Source organism: Taurulus bubalis, assembly GCF_910589615.1.
Source record: "Taurulus bubalis genome assembly, chromosome: 4".
Classification (NCBI taxonomy): domain Eukaryota; kingdom Metazoa; phylum Chordata; class Actinopteri; order Perciformes; family Cottidae; genus Taurulus; species Taurulus bubalis.
Window position 1 is genome coordinate 31,243,976 of NC_136592.1, and position 21,697 is coordinate 31,265,672.

Genomic DNA, 21,697 nt, shown 5'->3' on the forward strand with positions numbered 1-21,697 from the left:
AACGCACCGATATCAAACCGTCTCAGTGGTTCCCTCACCAGGCGCGCGTGTGTCTGTGTGTGACTGCGCATGTGCACGAGCGAGCTCTATCGGAAGTACAGTCGGGCTTATCGAGGAGGTTCGCATCAAAAACCGAAAATAAAAGGTAAGAAATCCTTCAAGATAGTGACATTAACGTACCGACCCGGTGATTCCGACGGGGCGCGTGTTTCAGCTCGTCACTGCCGGTGTCTTTTGAGTTACGCTGTTATTTCTAGCAACTTCGTAGCGAGAAGAAACCGTCAAGGAAATGTTTGCTAACGCCACAAGCGATGAACAAAAGAAATCCCAACGAGTCGAGACAGCCCTGTTTTTAATCTACCGTAAAGTTACGCTGAGTGTTTACAGCCGTAAACCTCGACATCCTTGTTTGGTCTAATGGCGGATATGTTACCGCGCTGTAGTGCATAAGTATGCGTATTGCTGCTTGGTAAATACAACATGTTATTGACCATCACCCTACAGAGATTGCGCACAAACAGAGAACGTGAGCCCACTTTTATATTTTATTTTTAATGTATTTTGCTACCAGATAGTGGATGGAATGGATCTGTTTATATATCTATATGCATGTGTTATGTCGCTTTGAGCTTTCCATTGTTGTTGTCCCACTTGTGTACTCGTTGTTGCACATGACGCCCTTTCCGCAGAGTCATGTCTGGTTTTCTGGACGGGATCCGGTGCGGAGACTGCGAGTGCAACGTGGACTGGGCAGAGAGAAGAAACACAATAGCGTCCGTAGCCGCTGGAGTTCTGGTATTGCCCTCATTGTGTCCGTTAAAGGCCTGATAAACATAGCTAAGGGATATTTAGACAGGCACTGATTTGTCTTCCTGGTCTGTGATTTCTCCCCCCCATGATTTAAATGACCAGGATGCAGATGTATCACACGTTTGTTGACACTCATGCTGTGGATCTCTTTGCAGTTCTTCACCGGTTGGTGGATCATCATCGACGCAGCGGTGAAATATCCCGACGAGGGCCAGTTCCATCATGCCTATCACACCTGTGGGGTCATCGCCACGGTGGCCTTCCTCATGTAAGGCCGACTCCGCTCACCTTTTTGTTTTCTGTCACGGGATTTGATTGATTTCTTCAGGTTTGACGAAGTGGTCTCTCGTCGTGTGTTTTCAATCATTTGGTGTTTCTCAAGCTCCCAGCCCCGGCCGTGGCCTCCCATCGTGTGACCCCAAAGTGTTGAGTCACGTTAAGATTGGTGAGGGTAGAGGGCGGTTACCCCCTGCCTCTGTTCAAGAATGGTCTCTGGTGTTTTGGTCATATTGGTATTTCCCAGCTCGTTAGTTTGTGAGTGTCGGCCTTCACAGTGCTTATACTTCCAACAGTATCCAGTTATCACCATGGGGTCTGTCAACATAAGCAATCAGGTACAAGTAGCTTCAGATATGTTTGTAAATGTTTTTTTTCATCAACACCTCCAGGATAAATGCTGTTTCAAATGGCCAAGTGAGAGGAGACAGCTACAGCGAAGGCTGCATTGGACAGACGGGTGTGTATGATGAGCTCCTTTTATTGCCGGATGAAGACTTCCACACAAACGCTTATTTTTCCCCATTAATATGATGGTTTCCTCACTGTGTATTTTAAACACCGCCACATCTGTTTCCTACAGTACCCATATATAAAGTATTGCTGTGCGGCGTCGCCCAGTAACTCACACGTTCTCATCTCTGTTCTGCAGGCGCTCGCGTGTGGCTCTTCATCGGCTTCATGCTGGCGTTTGGCTCCCTCATCGCCTCGATGTGGATTCTGTTCGGCGGATTCGTAGTGCCTCGTGAGTCCAGTTTCTTTTTTCTTTCTCTCTTGCAACTTGCACTGATGGACAGTACCGTAAACGTCGGGTTACGAGCCGCCCCTACGGCCGGTCAGTGTCCCCGCTGTAGCACGCTAGTAGCTGCTAGCTAGCGCTGCTGCTGCTACTGCCCGCGTCCCCTCTGCCCAAGTCGGGTGTCGAGCCTGGTCCCGCTACCTTCGGTGGTTTTCGGGGAGCTAGCGGAAGTTAGCGGAAGGGAAGTAACGGAGCGCTAGCAGGAGCCTCAGTTGGCTACAGCGGGGAGCTAACGGGACACTGACCGAAAGGTAGTAGCGGCTCGTAACCCGACGTTTACGGTAATCAGTTCCAGAGTGTGAGTTTTGAGAGTTGCAGGGAGGAACAAGAAGCCAGCATGATGTGCAAACTTCATTTACAGCTACTGTGTAAAGCATGCTCAGTGTTGTACAGCCCAATCGCGAACGGCTCTCTTCATTGACCAAATGTGGCGCTCTGTCAAATTTTAAATGCAGCCTCATTTTGTAAGCGGTGCATCTGTTGTCTCTTGCAGAAAAGCCCATCGTGTACCCCGGCATTGCCGTTTTCTTCCAAAATGCATTCATCTTCTTTGGGTAAGTTGGTGGTCCTACTCCAGCGTCTTGCATCGAACTCATGCTCACACTTTGTCAACGGTGTTGTGTGGAAGTATATTTCTCTTACACTGTCTTCCTGTCCTCTTATTAGGGGTTTGGTCTTCAAGTTTGGACGTACAGAGGACCTGTGGCAGTGATGGACTCTGTGTGTCTTCATGTCCACTGTTTATACACTCTGCTTTCTATATTGTATGAGACAGGATGCTTTAGTGGTTATCCACGTTATCTAAACAACTTTTTAGCTTTCAAATTAAAATGTTTAAGTTATTTTGTTTTGCTGCATAAGTTTCCTTAAAAGGTTTTTGAATATTTTCAAATGTGGCACAACATATTTAAATGTGTCTATCTGCACTCAGATTGTAATAATGGTTCACAACTAATGTGTAAAAAAAAAAAAAAAAAGTTTTGGAAGCTACGTCTGTGAACGGTCCACTTTTCCTTTCGGGTATACTTACTTTTATGGCATCCTTTAATTTGAACTGTCTTTTAAGTGGAAACAACATAAATTATTATGGTACAAAACATCCTTGAGGGCAATATGTAATAATACTGTACACATTTACTGACTGTAACCATATAGGGTTGCTTGTGTGTTTCCTGAAATAACAATATGTCAGCTCTGGCAATTTGCAGTCGTCCAGATTTATTGTTGATGGTTAATTAGCTCACACCGCTGACATGATGTCGACAATGGTTTGACTGTAGGTTGCCAGACTTGTACCGGAGATTTGTATTTGACTGCAACACTCACCCTTCTGCTTGTGTAACACCCGGGCCATGAGGTCAGTTTATGACGACCGCGGCAGCATTAAACAACGACATACTGGGCAGAAAAAGAGTCTGGCGTTTATGTTTCCACAGTTTCAGAGTTTGATTTAATTTGTTTGTATCCCAATCTTTCACACACATTAAAAAAAAAAAAAATCTAATAATTGCTTTGCATGAAAGTAAGAGGAACTGTATGAAATGATATACATCACACCAGAAATAGTTTGTTCTTCTGGGATCCCACTTGGTCCACTTCCTTCTCCGTCCTCTTACTTCTTCACGGCAAGATGGGGAAACTGCAAGACATGAAAACATTTCCCCCCCGTGCTGATTTAAGATTCTACCTTAAGTATTGCATGGCCCAATACAATACAGAGTCCATTACTGTCTAGTAGCATTCTTGATCATGATAATTGATCTTGTTGGTGCAGTGAAAGAATTATGTTCAGCTCCATGTTTGTTTTTAGGAAGACAAAGTCTTGATTGCCTACCTCCCAGAAAGCCTGGTCATCACAACATTTCTTGTCTGGAGACAGTCTCCAGAAGTTCCTCTTGAGTAGGAGTCCTTTAAACAATGACGTAAAAGTAATTAGGAAACCTTAATGTGGCGTAGCTGCAGCTGTGGTGGTCAACCTGCATGCTGTTAGCACTGTGAAAAAAGGTGACCTCTGCATTTCTCTAAAATCCTGAAAACCTAAAGTAGGACACGCGGCAGTTCAAATTTCCCTGTTGTTGGCATTCTTTTGCGACTGAATAATTAAAAATGGACCTTCTGTCTTGTGGTTTGATTGTGCCAGACGGTTAATAATAGAAGACTTGCCTGTAAGGATTCCCATGCACAGACTCAGACTGATGGTGATGAGGAGTGAGCAAACGTGAACTATGGCAAACCGGACCGCCCTGTGAGATAGAGGACCGATTACTGAGGGTGTCGCCCGCTTGTATGAATGTTGAATGACCAAAAGGCGTTCTTACGCTGGGTGATCATCGCTGGCCTTTATGTGTAGGAAGAGCTGTGCGAGCCATCCCAGTAGACCCGGGAGTCCGTGTGTGCTCAGGACCGCACGGGTGTCATGGCACTCAAATGCAAGCAGCATGTGAGTCTGCAAAAATAAGATCTTATCACGAGCTGCGCTGTACAGAGGATTTCCTTAATTAAGTGGGAGGGTGGGTATGGTGATCATCACCTGCAGGAGTCGCAATCCAATGGCCGACAGAACAGCAGCAGTGAATCCGATTGTCATGGCTTCCCATGGCTGATGGACCGCTGACATAGAAACCCCGACAGCAACACCACCAGCAAGGATGCATGACTGCATGTGGATCTGACAGAGGAGTGGAGATGTTGTTGTTTTTGTCCCATGTTGTTGAAGCAGATAAAAGTTCACTAAAGCCCACAGTGACGCTGTTCATGGGAGAGAACAACGTCGCGTTGACATATCAAGAGTCAGAATACCGGGTTGAGTTTTCCCTTGGGGCAGGACAGCATGGACACGGCCGCAGCTGTGACGGCGCTGACAGCCAGGGCCAGGTAGGTGCTGCACACGGCCCCCAGCTTCCTCCCCGGGCTCCGATTGTCCACGAGGACTGAATTAAAACTGGGCCAGAACATCCAGAGAAACACCGACCCTGGAGGACAGAGGACATGGGATTCAGATTCTTCTTTTAATAAGGTGGACTCTTCCTAATGCAGGGTTTAAACTTGAATCTCCAGTTTAATAATCCCACTTGCCACGCCAATCCGAATGAATCCCAATCCAGCAGCAACATGAAATAAAACTATTACCCAACATGGAGAATAATCCTGTTCGGCGGTCAAACTTCTCTTTTTCAAAAGGCTGCAGGGATCCTTTCCGAAACAGGATCCAGGTCAGCGTGAGTCCAAAGAAGGCCCCGAAGATGTGAAGCAGCATGATGCTGTTCACTGCCGGGACCTAGAAGTTAGAAAGCATCAATATAAGGCAAGTTACGAGCTGATGGAAAGGTTGCGTGCCGGATTGAAAGCTGCTCACCTTCAGCAGACTCTGGAGGAGCCATTGATTCAGGACGAACCCTGATACCTCCAGCAGGGCGATGAGCACGAGTTGGACCGGGTTGGTCTTCCCCAACACGGCTCCAATTGAAATGAGGGCCGAGGCTGCGCACATCTCGGCAACCACTAAGCTGTATCAAAACATTGACCATTGTCTTGTACATTAGTTCTGTTAAACGTGTATATTAGGTTCATAATGCTTTCTGAATTGTATTGATTTTCAATTAGGTGAAACTTTATGTTGCTGTGGACAAGCTGTAGATATACGGGGACAAATGGATTTAGTAGAGATCATTTGTTCAAACAGAAGTGACATCAAAGTAACTGCCTCGGCCGGTGACGTACCTTCTCAAATCTGCCCTGATCTTTCCCCTGTAATACCAGGACTCCATTCCATTGAGTATGACAGCCCATTGGGTGGCCATGACGGCTACAAGGAGGTTGAATCCAGTGGCACTGTAACCATACCGCACTAGAAAAGTGCCCAAGAAGCCAAACCCAAGAATCACCATCACATTCACATCCTGGAACTCTGCAAAGGAAATAGTAGAGGCTCAACAAGTAAGTTAAAACCTCTCAGACACTTGAATTACAATACAGTTCTGTACAAAAGTCACAACCCAGGTCATCTGCTCCTAGAGAACCAGACGCCGGTTGGTCTTATCACTGCCTAACTGCCGCCCCTCCCCATTTTCATGGATTCTCATCTTTTTTTCTTTTGTTGTTGTTAAAGAACCTATATAGCTTTGAAGTTATGTTTCGTTGATGAGTCATTCACCCTTCAACCCCTGTTGCCTTACCTCCTGACCCGCACCCATCCCTACGTACTACTTGGCCTACCTGGGTAAAAGCTGCTGAAGGTAGTCCCATCTGCTTTTATATTGCTCCCGATCTCAATGTAAAAGGCATATATGACTATGAAGCCTATCTGCAGAAAAAGCAGCAAAGGTGCCAGAAGCGATCGCAGACTCGGTGCGTACCGAGGAGCCATTGGATACGTTCCATGCACACTTCACTCCAACTGATGCAAGTGTGGCTGCTGCAGCAAGGCCGAGCTCCTCCTCCACCACAGTGGCAAGAATCAGCCTCTGACTACTGCCCCCTAGTGGAGGCACCTCTTTGACTGCTGACTACTTCAAAACCAGCAAAATGAGTAATAAACAAAAAAGTATTCCTTCATTGTAGATTGACTCCAGTGTCATACACCTCAGGACAGATGACAGCTTAGAGTACCTGCCATCATATGGTGAGCGCCTGGCTGTTTTTGGATGCTGCAGGCGGAAGGGACCAGAACCCAGCAGTCAAAGTTCTTTGAGCCACTTAGAGGAAAGCGCTCAAGAAACTAAGATGATCATGTGTCTCAGAGAAAGCACTAAACCCTCCAAAGAATGCTCAGAAGAATCAGAGAAAAATTGAGATGGGATAGATGAATTTCAGAGAAGGGGAATTTGTTCAGTTACGCACCAAAAAGGGAGGGGGAACCAGAAAAAAAGAGTGTGCCGAAGGACAGGATCAAATGGAAGTTGATTGAAAAGGCTGCCCTCGTGTTTTTTTCCGGTGGAATACAATAGAGGGGAGCCTCACCTATTTTGACATGGATTTATCTGACTTTAGTAGTATCACTCTGGGACTGTATGAAAAGACAAAGTGACCTCTTTTACGTTTTATTCAACAACCAAGAAGAAAGACATTGTCAGGGACATCAATCTTGAGGAGGAGAATAGTGATGCCATTGCGCAAGACGGGGAAAAGACACACAAAGAGACGCATACCTTCCTGTCAAACTTGCACCTGTACTTCTGGAGCAAGCTGTTTTGGGCTTTGTGGAGAGCGATCTTGTGGACTGCTTTTTCCAGTATCTGTCGGAGTCTGAGCGAGTGGTCTTTGAGTCTTGGTCTAGATTTTGAAGGTGTTGACCTAAGAATTGTTGGAAAAGATGGATATTCACAACTGCCGGAGTGACTGACATGAGAAGAGTTTAAAAAAACATCCAGCAGGTGGCGGTATACACTCAAATGGAAACTAGAGACCTTTTATTGCATAGTTCTGAGTTGTTGAAGCGTGATATCTTATTGTGAAGGACAGAACTACGGTCCGGGTGTGTTGACAGCATTGATGGTCATTTTGGTGACCCTGCTAAAAGTTAATACCCCCGAATAACCAGCAGCGGCCAGTGTTTACTACGAGGATGGAAGACCTCATGTGTAGAATCAGTTACACATCGGTGTGTCGGAGGGTTCAAACTCTTGAACCCGGTGTGCTGTATCTTATCCCCTGAAGAAGGCCGAGGACCTTTTGAATGCTCCGTACTGCAGAAGGAAGCATGGAGCATCCTAGTTTATTCTGAAATATACCTTCTTTCTCTTTGCACACAATTGAATCACATTTTAAATGTTGGCACTTTTTAAAAGGTTAACCTTTGGATTTTGTAACAGTTGTGCCTCCTTCAGGCCAAACTTCATCCCTACTTTACTTTATTTTAGCTGCCTTGTGTTGGCCAAGAATAGCAATGTTTTTTTAATCTATTTTTCAATGAGTGCTCTGTATTCTACATTCTTCCAATATGTTTTATTAAACAACTCTCCTCTCTGAAGCGTTTACAACCTGTCCACTGTGTTCATCTTCTCAGAACTCATGAATATGGGGACGCTTTAAACCTGGATTGATTTAGAAAAAGATCTGCTCTTTGCTCTACAACTCATCCAGATGACACGTTGTGTTGGTGAAGGAGGTTTGAGCAGCTTTTTGTCAGCATTTTTTACGACACCTGTGAACGATTCACTATTTTAAAACCCATGTTTTAATTGTTTATTCAACAGTTGCACATGTACAATTTCATAAAGTGTCAATTAGAGATGGCAAAATGCATTTAAACTAACATGCCAGTGGTGCCAAACGAGTGACGTTTGCTTGCCGCTGGCCTGGCACTTGACTGACGCTTGCCACAGACTCGCCGCAGACTTGACACACGCTTGCCACTGTCAGTAATCACACTCGCTATCTCTCGGCCGCCGGGCTTTTGAGTGCGCAGCCCCAAACACATGCACATGGTTTTCGTATTCATCAGCTGCTTGGCACGAACTTGTCTTTCATGACCGATATCGGACCGAATCGTCAACACGTTACAACTGGGTGGAGCGGGTTGATTCACAGGTATGGACCCAATGACTGGTCATGAGTGAAGTTTATTTGGATGCTTATAGAAAACGGCTTTAGTCATTTCAGCCAGACAACAACAATGCAGCCCCTTAAAACTAATTACAAATGGATTGAAGTCATGAAACATAACTATGTATGAAATAACTGCAGTCATGTTTAGCTACTTTATAAAAAGGGGAATGGACCAAATGCAGCATCGTTAGCTGATAATAGTACCATATTTAGACAACATATAGAGAGTTAGCATTATTTGGCTGATTGACACCCCCCAAAAATGTATGACATGAAATACAATTACAGATCGCTCAGCAAATATTTGTAAATTCTATGTGTATTTTTTACCATTCAATTTTGACCATACATATATACATATATACACATATATATGTATATTTATATATATATATGTGTGTGTATATATATGTGTGTGTGTGTATGTATATATATATATATATATATATATATATATATATATATATATATATGTATATATATGTATATATATATATATATATATATATATATATATATATATATATATACACACATATATATGTGTGTTTGTGTGTGTGTGTGTGTGTGTATATATATATATATATATATATATATATATACACACACACACACACACACAAACACACATATATATGTGTGTATATATGTGTGTATATATATGTATATATATATATATATATATATATATATATATATATATATATGTGTCTGTGTGTATATATATACTCACCTAAATGATTATTAGGAACACCTGTTCAATTTCTCATTAATGCAATTATCTAATCAACCAATCACATGGCAGTTGCTTCAATGCATTTATTCAGAATGGGAAAGAAAGGTGATTTAAGCAATTTTGAGCGTGGCATGTTTGTTGGTGCCAGACGGGCCGGTCTGAGTATTTCACAATCTGCTCAGTTACTGGGATTTTCACGCACAACCATTTCTAGGGTTTACGAAGAATGGTGTGAAAAGGGAAAAACATCCAGTATGCGGCAGTCCTGCTTGTTGATGCTAGAGGTCAGAGGAGAATGGGCCGACTGATTCAAGCTGATAGAAGAGCAACTTTGACTGAAATAACCACTCGTTACAACCGAGGTATGCAGCAAAGCATTTGTGAAGCCACAACACGCACAACCTTGAGGCGGATGGGCTCCAGCAGCAGAAGACCCCACCGGGTACCACTCATCTCCACTACTAATAGGAAAAAGAGGCTACAATTGGCAAGAGCTCACCAAAATTGGACAGTTGAAGACTGGAAAAATGTTGCCTGGTCTGATGAGTCTCGATTTCTGTTGAGACATTCAGATGGTAGAGTCAGAAATTGGCGTAAACAGAATGAGAACATGGATCCATCATGCCTTGTTACCACTGTGCAGGCTGGTGATGGTGTAATGGTGTGGGGGATGTTTTCTTGGCACACTTTAGGCCCCTTAGTGCCAATTGGGCATGGTTTAAATGCCACGGCCTACCTGAGCATTGTTTCTGACCATGTCCATCCCTTTATGGCCACCATGTACCCATCCTCTGATGGCTACTTCCAGCAGGATAATGCACCATGTCACAAAGCTCCAATCATTTCTAATTGGTTTCTTGAACATGACAATGAGTTCACTGTACTAAAATGGCCCCCACAGTCACCAGATCTCAACCCAATAGAGCATCTTTGGGATGTGGTGGAACGAGAGCTTCGTGCCCTGGATGTGCATCCCACAAATCTCCATCAACTGCAAGATGTTATCCTATCAATATGGGCCAACATTTCTAAAGAATGCTTTCAGCACCTTGTTGAATCAATGCCACGTAGAATTAAGGCAGTTCTGAAGGCGAAAGGGGGTCAAACACAGTATTAGTATGGTCTTCCTAATAATCCTTTAGGTGAGTGTGTGTGTGTGTGTGTATATATATATATATATATATATATATATATATATATATATATATATATATATATATATATATTTATATTTAATGCCGCTTTGTTATGGTCAAAAAGGCATGGGTTAACAAAAAGCCATGGGTAAAGTTCATCATACTAAAAGCAACGACAACTGCAAGTCACACTTTCAGTCAAACACACCTGTGAGCGTACACTACATGCACATATGTCAAGCTGTGAACAAAATCATAGATGGCATCCAAGGCCTCGGGGCAAGTCTGTCAACGAAGCACAAACAAAGGGCCTGATATAAATAACCCCCGTATGCTGGAAGGGTTGTTTTGTGTCTCCCACAAAGGGAATTATGTCCCAAAGACCGCATGTTTTCTGTCTATAATAAACCAAAGGCAGAAAAAAAAAACTCTCTTAGAAAACAACCCGCCTCCGCGATCAGCTGATTGGTCAACCAGCGATGCCCGATTAGTCCAGATTAATCTGATTGGTTGCGGCGAGACGTTGCGCGCAGCGGCCCCGCCCCCGCTCTCCCCTGTTGTCTTTGGCGGAGGAGAAGTGAGCGACCGGCCGCGGTGCAACGTAAATGGCTCATCACTGCATCCGTCAAAGAGACATGCCGAGGCCGAGGCAATTGATTGGATATACCAGCCGTCTGACAAGCGGACGGACGTAAAATACAGCGCTGTCTGGGCTTATTGAGTCTGCGCTAACAGAAAAAGAGGAGGTTCCCGAATAGAGTCCTTTATTTATTTCTTTGTTTCCAGTGGGGGGAAATAATAACAGCGACATATAACACAGGCCACTTCATTTATTATATTTGTCCGAATACACAAGAAAACTGGATAAGATTACAGTGGTTACTCGAAGGCCAAAGCCAAGGGGAGGAGGATGAAGCGGCGCAATGCGGACTGCAGCAAACTCCGACGGCCGTTAAAACGGAACCGAATCACTGAGGGTATATACGGCAGGTAACTTATGCGGAGGGGTCCTCCTCGCGACCATAACGGGGGGGCATGAATGGGGGTGTGTGCCGCTTGATATCTGCAGAATGTGAAGCTCCCTGACGTCAGTGCTGATATCAATGGACTGCCTTGCTAGCCTCCAACGGCCGCGCAGTGTATGCTAGCGGTGTGTTGTTGTACATGAGCAGGTGACGTTAGCCGGGGAGCTAGCCGCGGCGCTAGGCCCAAAAAAAAACAGCCCGCCTGGAACCGTGTCACCAGGTGTCTTTCAGGGCACCGTTACTGCTCCAGGTGAGCCGCACTGTGCTCCTCGACTCTCGTTAAACCACACCGACTGGCTGCCGGGTGTCCACGTCATGTTGTCATCCGCCAGCCGGGTCAAAAGGAGCAGCTTCCCCTGTTAGCTAGCTAGCTGGGGGTAACGTACGTTAGCTAGCACAACAACAGCTGTCTTGATTACTTCTAACCTCGCCACACGTGCCTTGCGTGTGCAGTCATGGCGTAACACATACTGACGTTAACCGTGACACACGAGTTGACAATATAGTTGGCTGTGGGGCTTCTGCAGACCTTGTGTTTCACTGTCCACACAACTTTAAAGTTGCTCTGTTGTTCTTCACAGCCGCACCTGACAGGTCCGAACAGTTGGCTCCATGTGACTTCCTATTTATCCGATGGAGCAAACGTGAAAGACACCTAGTTTCACGCGTGGCCTCTAGACCTGGAGATGCGGGGCAGCTCTTGAATAATTAACCAGCTGACCCATCACAAAGCAGCAGTGCTTTGAGCTCAAAGGACACCCCTACTGTGTCACTTTCTAACAGCAAAAATGTCAAATGCGATCAAATGCATCTATTATATCAACTTTTAATTGAATTGTGGCACTGGGAAAGAACCGGCAACACATTAACACATTCTGTGAGTAAATGTAAATGGACACAACTCTTTAGAAAAGTATTAACACTGTAGTTTGGCACATTTGCCACATTCTAATGCCCAAAGCATCATCACGGAAGAACACGTGAAATTATGTGGATCAAAGTCTGTACTTATTCTGTATATATGCTGTTACATCTGATAAGATAAGCCACTTATAATCAGTGCAATGCACACAGACATTTCATCTGTCAAAAAGCAGCAACAACAGGCGCCAGACATTAAAACTTTCACTTGATTCACACATACACGCTTACAATAAAGCAGAATCTCTTATGATGGATTGACTAGTGATGATTTTCCACATATTGACTGTTAAATATGTACTGGCTAAATATGACTACCATTCTTGTTGCCACAAATCACATTGACAATATAAAGTACACTCTTTAATGTTGAAGTGCATTTGTGTTCCAAAACCTTTTGTGTCATCCAATGCTTATTATCATTTTCAGTACCTTCCTGTACCTGAAGTTCCTGTTGGTGTGGGCGCTGGTGCTACTGGCAGACTTTGTTCTGGAGTTCAGGTTTGAGTACCTGTGGCCATTCTGGCTCTTCATCCGGAGTGTATACGACTCCTTTAGATACCAGGGGCTGGTGAGTGGCTGTGTCCTTTCATATTTATTATGATTTTATATCGGTCAAGAAAGAGCATAGATATTTTGTTCAACTTTCTTTGGTTTTTTTTTGTTCACAACTCAACTTTTAGATGTTGCACTAGTTTAGATTATCAGCACCACAGTCACTGCATTTACATGTAAAATGTAGGGAACCAGGTCATTGTCGCCCTTCTGTGGTAACTTGAGTTCTTCATGTCATGTGAACATGAAACAGTTAACAGTAGGCTTGATAGCAGTGTGGTGAGATGAAAAGAAACATTAGCACACATCGTGGTGCATCTTTGTATCCAAAGTAATTAGATCAAAAATCAGGCTAAACCTGAATGATAACAAGTCTCACCACTATTTGTCATTTGCCACGAATGTTTATTTGTAAAATACAGACGCATGCACAAAGTAACATGTCTCTCACAAAAAGCTTCGACCTAAATTTAAACCACTTATTACTGAATCATTATGTATCAATTATAAACTTAACAAATGTCAGCTTTGATTTAAAGATGGGGTTTCTTGCATGCACATGGGCACAAACATAATCAGGGATTCATTTAGTTAGCAAGAGGAGAAGTGAGAGTGTAGACGAAACACTCCCAAACAAAAGGTGAAGGAACTTCTTGAGAACTTGGAAGATGATTTAACAGGAGAGAGCAGCTGTAAATATCAGAGGCAGAGACGCTGCTGCATGTGTACAAAGGACAACGCATGTCAGATCATGAGCGTGCAGTAGGGCCTTCCTAAACAAAACTTTCAGTCAGTCTTTACCCTGTTTGCTGCCTTATGTCATCATAACTCTAATCTGACAGACTTGATCAGACTATCAAGTTATTGGCATTCCTGTTGTATTAATGCTATACGTTAATGTTAATCTGTCATAGTTTTATTTTGCCGTGGGTCCATTATTGACGCTGTAGAGCTTGTTCTCATTGAAATGCATTGTGTAGGTGTGTGGCTGTGTCTCACAGAGATGCAGAAAAGGACAAAACAAAAATGTAATATTCACAAAACCATTGATTGTGATATAATTCCAAGATGAAATATAGAGTTCAATAACCCATAACGAGATCACTCTCATTTTAATGCAATAAGAGTTGGTCTTCTGTGAACTGGTGTCTAACGCTTTAAGGCTGGTTGAAACATTTCCTTTTTCCTTTTAAGACAATGTTTTAGGTTTCAAGCATGAATAAATAACGGGTTCAAACAGCAACCAACATCTTTCCTTGCTGCATATGTTGCTGGTTTGATCATTATCATAACCACGTCTCATCTCTCCTACAGGCCTTCTCAGTATTCTTTGTGTGTGTGGCGTTTACCTCGGACATCATTTGCCTCCTATTCATCCCAGTGCAATGGCTATTCTTCGCTGCCAGTACTTATGTATGGGTGCAGTATGTTTGGCACACAGGTAAGGCCCTCTGCCGTATGGGTGTCTTTTATAGTTGTCAGTATAAACACTGGTTAATGTGATCAACGTGCTCTAGCATTGGTCTCTACATATGTTCTGTTTAACAATTCAAAAAAGAAGGAAGGAAGAAAAGTTCTTTGTATTTACAAGATTGGCTTTTAAGACGATTTCTCGGATGACTATTTTCAAGCCATCGACCACACGCATTCTTAGAACTTGTTTGGCTTTGTTGTTCCACTCAGTGTTTCGGGGAAAGCCAGGTGTGAAAAGTGTCGTGCCGTTCCCATGCGCATTGTGTTATGTTATTTACAAATAGACTTGCTTCTTAGAATTTTGCATGGTGTGTAAGTGAGCTGCGCGCTGCGGACTAGTTGTCAGTTTGATTTAGTGGTGTCACCCTGCGTTGACCAAAGGCCAGGTGTCGGATGGAAATCCTAGTGCCAGTTGGGGGAGGGAGCATCACAGAGTGGTTCCCAGTCGCTTTCTCGAACAAATCCAAATCCTTAAAATACAATCGCAGCTAATTAGCTTTAATGTATTAGCTTGTTCCAGTGAACAATGACCAAGCACTCGGTTCTAATTTTTCCAGTCATTGCTATGGACACAATTCAGCTAGTATTTGTAGTGATGTTCAATGCCCATTTATAACACCTTTGTCCTGCATTTTTATTTCAGAGAGGGGTGTCTGTCTCCCCACCGTGTCGCTATGGATACTCTTTGTGTACATCGAGGCGGCCATCAGATTCAAAGACCTGAAGAATTTCCACGTGGACCTGTGTCGTCCTTTTGCTGCTCACTGGTGAGCCACTGCTCTGTTTGACCTAGTGGAACGCATGTCGACGGTGAGGGACGACATCATGGTGGAGAGGAATGCTGTGTCAACAGACTTCATTAACTAATCTGAAGTTTCACACGGCTTCAGTCATTGCTGCACACTACATAAAGTCACATGATCGGTTTCGTGGTGGGCCTCCTGCCTCTCTTTTTCTTCCCTTTGCTCGTTTTCATGATAAGTCGGTTTAAGCCTGGTTGCTGTAAATGTTTTAAAGAATAAATTAATTTAAATCAGCGTTATTGTACAAGTAGGAAGTGTAAAGATTTATTCACCCCCCAGCTCCCCAAAAAAAAACCAGCTTTGATGTTTCTCTTGGATTCTTCCCAAGACTCTACATGTTTCTTAACAATCATGTGAGAGGTTTAAAGTAGCACCTTTTTTAAAGTTTAGAGATATGCAATTTAAAAAAAGAGTCCCAAAGAGCTTCAAGCTGATTTTGGCTGTGCTAACCTAAATTATACCGTGAAGTTGAGCTGTTATGGGATGGGACCACAGCAGTCCCGACGCCAACTCGGGCCTTTCCATTCCTGTATTTTTATTCCTAGTAATAGAGTAATTCCAAATGATCGATAACACGGGTGTATTTTTGCAGCAGGGTTGATAGAATCTGTACTTTTTGGATCTGTGACCCAACAGCAGACTTATGAGTGTTCTTCTTGCCCGTCTCTGCAGCATTGGCTACCCAGTGGTCACGCTGGGCTTCGGCTTCAAGAGCTATGTGAGCTATAAGATGCGCCTTCGGAAGCAGAAGGAGGTACAGAAGGAGAATGAGTTTTACATGCAGCTTCTGCAGCAGGCCCTGCCTCCAGAGCAACAGATGCTGCAGAGGCAAGAGCGAGAAGCAGAAGACGGTACGATTCAAGTGTGTGTCAGGAAATGTGAGACTCATATACACCATCTACTATGACTGAACAATACAATCACATTATTTGATTCACCTGTATCAAATAATGTAATTATTTAAAAGATAGTCCCATTTCCATATTTAAATCAAAACCAGGTGTCTTGTCCAACATACGTTTGCAGCATTTCCCTGCCTAGTCAAAGTCTGTGGTTGAAGGTGTACCTCATTGGGGGGGGGGGGGGGGATTAGGCAAAGAATTGAATGGAGCTCGCAGAGCAAGAAAAGATGAAGGGTTTTTTTCACCAGCCAACCAATATAAAAAAGATAATTTGAACTGCAACGCAGCTGTGTGGTTTTGTTGTGCCGTAACGGGCAAAGTCAGGTCATTTCACACAAGTAGCACTTAACCAACCAGCATGTGACTCCTCACAGCCAGTGCTCCCACTGCTTACATAAAGTCATGATTCATAAATAATATATATCCCCTTTTTTTTTTATTCATGCAGCAGCAGCAGCAGCAGCAGCAGCAAAAGGAATATCTGAAGTAGACACGCCTCCAGTGTCACAGAATGGCGCCCCAGCCAATAAAAAGACATCGGCGTCACTGCCGGAGTTAGAGTATAGGGAAAAAGGGAAAGAGGGAAAGGGCGGCGGCGGCGGCGGGGACGCTAAAAAGCAGCACAACAGCAACAGCATCCTGCCATCATCTGTGGACTCTAAACTCCAAGAGATGGAGTACATGGAGAACCAGATGAACAACAAGAGACTGACCACAGAGCTGGGCAGCACAGAGAACCTGTTGCTTAAAGAGGACAACAATTCCTCTTGCTCGTCCTCGTCCTCGTCCTCCTCCAAAAACTACAAAAACGCTAGCAGCAACGCCGCAACGCTCAACTCCTCGCCCCGCGGCCACAGTGCCACCAATGGCAGCGTGCCCTCCTCTGCCCAGTCATCCTCCTCTTCCTCAGGGAAGAACGAGAAGAAGCACAAGTTAGCGGTGGGCAAGGGGACAGCGGGGGGCTCCCACAGGGATCCCACCGACAACTGCATCCCCAACAACCAGCTGAGTAAGCCAGAAGCACTTGTTAGGTAAGAAGAACACAATACTAGCAAATTAACTGTTCTGACAACAACATTACGGTCACATACTATGCAAGAAAATCATTTTGGAACCAAAGCCACGGCGTTTTGAGAGCATATGCGGATTCCCTGGTGGCCTTTTTTCCTCCTGATACTGATCTCAAGACAAATTCAATCATAGTCTTTATTGATTTTTCTCCCCTGTGTGATTCAGCCACAGTGTGTCCTCGTCATGCAGACCTACATTTCGTAAAGTAAAACAGCTGAAGAGCTCTGCAGTCTGCATCACAGCTGACCTTTAGTGGCTTCTTGTGATGTTGTGTAGTGTCCCACAGCCCGGTGGTATTTAGTATAACATCTCTGGTCAACAGAGGAGTGTCCCTGTTGATCTGATCTGGCACAAAAAGAAATACTAAAGTTCAAAGCCTTTTTATCTAATGGCAGTAATTTCATGGCATGATATGTTCTTTTTTGTTTGTTTTCTCTGGTGTATCGTGACCTAAAACTCTTTATCAGCCTTGTTTTTCCTTCACTCGCAAAACTAAGTGGTCCCAGTGTCTGTTGTTGTTGTTTTTTTATGCAGTGCACCAGCTTGCCTAGCCTAAACAGATCCATTTGAACATGTCCTGAATCATCCGCTATTCTGATCCATTTGAGACATCCTCAGTTGTGAAAATGCATTTGCAAGCAGATGGTCGTTAAGAGGGTCTCTAGCTGGTGCCATATAATTGAGCGGAGTGATTTTAAAAGGCTTAGTTTTATTTACAAATCGAGTTTTAAGGGAGCCATCTCTCAGGCGTTAAATAGGGTTTTGTGCGGCCAGATAATTAAAAATGTCTCAGGAAATATGAAGGTTCTTAGAAATGATGCTGAACGTTTCACGAGGAATGATGGTATTCTGTCTGAGTAGGAAATAGAAATGGTGACGAAGCTTCCTTCACCCACTTTCAATTCAGAATGAAGGCCAACACCATTCACAAAGCACTTAGAGGCACAAAGCAAGTGTGTAGTTTCTGTGGTTATTTGATCATCTGTATAGATTTGAATATGAACATGCTTTGGCTGCAGTGATAATTTAGGGACGGCTTTTTCCGAGGCAGCCGTTTTGCTCCACAATATCTGGATGTATGTATCCACGCGTTGAGGCACTGTTTGTGAAACCTCAGTCCAATGAATTCTGTTGAACGTCATAGAAGCAGCAGGTCAACGTGTCTCTCCTCTCTCCGTTCTTCAGATTGGAGCAGGATGTTAAAAAGCTGAAGGCAGACCTGCAGGCCAGCCGGCAGGTGGAGCAGGACCTGCGCAGCCAGATCGGCTCGCTGGGCAGCGCTGAGCGCACCATACGCACCGAGCTGGGCCAACTGCGCCAGGAGAACGAGCTGCTGCAGAACAAGTGAGTGGGGCTGCTATTCGTTGTATCGACGCAAAGTCACTCCAGGGGTTCTCTTGATGTTGGATCACTCATAACTGGGTCAATGGGGTTAAAGATCATCATATGAAAATAGCTTCGCTTGGGAATGTCTGCAAGAGAGGTTCTTCAGATTAGGGGAAAGCTTTTTAAATATAATCACAAATGCTAAACAGTTTGAATGGGCTTCTCAACTAAACTCTATACATGCACAGGAAAGAACACCCTGTGTTTCCTCCTTGTTTGTTTGCTCTATCCTGCCAGATTAGCACTCCAGTGTTCAATTAGAACTAACACGGCATATATGCATCTCGCCTGTCATGGTTCTCAGTGGAAACTCAACTTCACTATAGCTTCCTTACGTTTTTCAGGAAGGTAGTATTTAATCACACCTGAATATTTTTTCAGTTAATTACAATATACATTTAACAGACATAACCATCTCACAAGGAACGCTAGCTCAGGTCACTTAATACCTCCAACCCCTAGAACAAACCTCCTCCTGCACAAAACTATTTTTCGTGCAATTACTGCTTGGAATTCACTACCTCCTCATATAACTCATACTGGTAATAATCTGTCATTCAAAAAACAATTAAAGGCGCACCTCAGGACATCAATCACTTGACGTTTTCCTTTGCTTTTTAGTCATCTGATCTTGTATAAATTATGGTTGAACTGCATATTATACACACTAGCCCTCAACTGCACTGGGTATCTGACTGTACAATTATTATTTTTATTCTGTTTGTATTATTTTTAACTGTTTGTTTCACGCCATGTTTTGCACGTTTTTGTATGTATTTTGTCCTTTCTGTGGACCCCAGGAAGATTAGCGGCCGCTAAGGCGTCAGCTAATGGGGATCCAGTAAATAAACTAAACTATCCCTTGTGCGTGCGCGTCTGTGCACTTGCAGGCTCCATAACGCCGTGCAGGCAAAGCAAAAGGACAAACAGGCAGTGGGCCAACTGGAGAAGAGGCTCAAAGCAGAGCAGGAGGCTCGAGGCGCCGCCGAGAAACAGCTGGCGGACGAAAAGAAGCGGAAGAAGTTAGAGGAGGCCACGGCAGCCAGAGCAGTAGCGCTAGCAGCAGCCTCCAGGTAGGTGCACACCTGACGTGCGTCGGAAGTGTAATTTGCAATCACCGTTTTTACCTCTGATTTGTTGCTCGTTTCTTTCGAGTTATGATCCGTTATGATAGTACATCCAATATGTTTTTTGTTTTGTTTTTCCCCTCCCATGTTTTGTCAGAGGGGAGTGCACAGACACGCTGCGGCGGAGAATCAGTGAATTAGAAACAGAGTGTAAGAAACTAACAATGGATATCAAGCTAAAGGAGGACCAGATCAGAGAGCTGGAAATGAAAGTTCAGGTAAGGTTTGAAAAATGAATAATAATGTATATGTTTGATATGAACGGTCGACATCAAGCGCAGTAAAGCTTTTCCAGTATTATTGTGTTTGAATGTCTTTGATCATTTGGTCATGTGTCATGCTTTTATGCTAGGTTCAGTAGTTACAGTGTGGGATTTTTAAACTTGCGGTTTATTCAGAAGCTTTGCTCAGCGACTCATGAGAGCTTGGATTCCTAAAAATGTGAACCTATCGCGGTCTTGTGTACGTGGCCAGTTCTGCTTTTGCCAGTGAGCGAGTTCTTGGAAGTGTGACGAAGCTTCACAGAGGACCGAAGTGATGCAGAACAAATGTGACAAGCGTCAGTCTATATCGTGATTGAGTTGGGTAATACCAGGGGCGCTCTATTTGTTCCTCATGCAGCACTGAATGAATTTTAGTTCACATCAGATTTAAAAATGAATCTGATTGGTTCTGTCCTGTTGCTGTCATTAGTTTGCTCAAGCATCCAATCACAGGCCGCCTCCTCCTGACTTTGAGCTTAACCGCATCTGTTTTCCTCCGTCCTTGCAGGAGCTTCATAAATATAAGGAAAACGAAAAAGACACAGAGGTGCTGATGTCGGCGCTGTCAGCCATGCAGGACAAGACCCAGCACCTTGAGAACAGCCTGAGTGCAGAGACCAGGATCAAACTGGACCTCTTCTCTGCACTGGGAGACGCCAAGAGACAGCTGGAGATTGCACAAGGTCAGTCTGTTGATATTAATTCACGCGTCATACTCTGAGAATATGGTTCAGTCCCCCACGTCGGTGTGCTCATACGTCGGTGTCTGGTTTCAGGTCAGATCCTGCAGAAGGACCAGGAGATAAAAGACCTGAAGCAGAAGATAGCCGAAGTGATGGCCGTCATGCCCAGCATCTCCTACTCGACCGACACCAGCAGCATGACCTCCGTGGGCCCCCACTACTCCTCCAAGTTCATGGACACCAATCCCTCCGGCCTAGACCCCAACGCCTCGGTTTACCAGCCACTCAAAAAGTGAACGCTTCGCCCCGCCGCTCCTCCATCCTCCCATCGTTTTTATTTCCCCCCTGCAGGCCCACCACCTTCCAATCTGCTCGGCCCCGGAACGTTGTTTTTCCTCCGCTTTTAATTTGTTCCCCCCTCCTCGCCAGGTCAGAAGGATGTTGTATTGTGTGACTGTATTTGTTGTAGTTAAAACAAAAGACAAAAAAAACTTTAAACGGACATCACATGTCAACTAGGAAGTCGCATTTTTTTTTCTTTTCTTAAGTGTCTAGTGAAACCTCACAGAATCGGGTATGTATCTTCATCTCAAGGGTGTTGCTCTCCCGTCCCACCAATGCAACCACCTGCCACCAGTTACCTGCTCTTTGGTCCTGGGCAATAGCTTTGTTCTCATATTAGGTTGATTTTTGCCTCCTAAACCTTGGAAAAGAAGAGTTCTCCTTTTATCATACAGCCTGACGTGTATCTCAATTTCTTTGACAGATTGTTTTTCTCCCAAGATAGTCTGGTGACATCTGTACAACCTGAGGAATGTAGTGCAACGTTGGCACAGACTCTCACCCCTGTTATGTTGTAATTTTTTATTTTTTTTTAAAGGCATCAAAATGAACCCTGCTCTCAGCTGCTTTTGGGTATGGTGGTACATTTTTATTTTTTTTAATTTTTTAAGTGTATTGTGTGGTTCTATTTGTTCACTCTTTAAGATTCAAGTGTTGATTTCAACAGGCTGGAAGTGTTGATGGCAACAAGTTGGAAATATATATTGTGTTATAAGCAGAGAACATAGACCTTAAAATGATATGAACCCAAGCAGCTCCTAAAGTCAGTCCTGAAGTGAGTTTTTGAGTTGAGGAAAGAGGTGTGTGTGTGTGTGTGTGTGTGTGTGTGTGTGTGTGTGTGTG

The 21,697-nt window shown here is 44.0% G+C and overlaps 3 protein-coding genes across 4 annotated transcripts; 2 read left to right on the forward strand and 1 right to left on the reverse strand.

Annotated features, from left to right (window-relative positions):
- The first annotated feature begins 96 nt into the window (after nt 1-96).
- Nucleotides 97-2,871, forward strand: tmem50a (transmembrane protein 50A). Of its 2 annotated transcripts, none has more exons than XM_079216934.1 (7): nt 97-145; nt 690-795; nt 966-1,078; nt 1,479-1,546; nt 1,739-1,831; nt 2,379-2,439; nt 2,552-2,871. In XM_079216934.1, exons 2-7 carry the CDS (start codon nt 694-696, stop codon nt 2,595-2,597), a joined length of 483 nt encoding a protein of 160 aa, XP_079073060.1. In that variant the 5' UTR covers nt 97-145; nt 690-693; the 3' UTR covers nt 2,598-2,871. The 2 variants fall into 2 exon arrangements, with proteins under 2 accessions (XP_079073060.1, XP_079073061.1); XM_079216935.1 differs by having other exon boundaries at nt 124-145; nt 630-795.
- A 626-nt stretch (nt 2,872-3,497) lies between these two features.
- On the reverse strand, nt 3,498-6,251 carry rhd (Rh blood group, D antigen; the record flags this gene model as incomplete). The annotated part of the gene is made up of 10 exons (XM_079216830.1): nt 3,498-3,524; nt 3,720-3,793; nt 4,049-4,128; nt 4,204-4,331; nt 4,416-4,553; nt 4,685-4,857; nt 5,015-5,162; nt 5,241-5,391; nt 5,606-5,792; nt 6,101-6,251. The coding sequence occupies 10 exons, from the start codon at nt 6,249-6,251 to the stop codon at nt 3,498-3,500; spliced, it is 1,257 nt and encodes a 418-aa protein (XP_079072956.1).
- Nucleotides 6,252-11,213: 4,962 nt separating this feature from the next.
- maco1b (macoilin 1b) lies at nt 11,214-20,808 on the forward strand (the record flags this gene model as incomplete). Its single annotated transcript, XM_079216390.1, is given in 9 exon segments — nt 11,214-11,293; nt 12,679-12,820; nt 14,119-14,245; nt 14,921-15,042; nt 18,240-18,397; nt 19,330-19,512; nt 19,664-19,784; nt 20,338-20,512; nt 20,606-20,808. Coding segments are annotated over 9 exon segments (1,311 nt in total).
- Nucleotides 20,809-21,697: the final 889 nt, after the last annotated feature.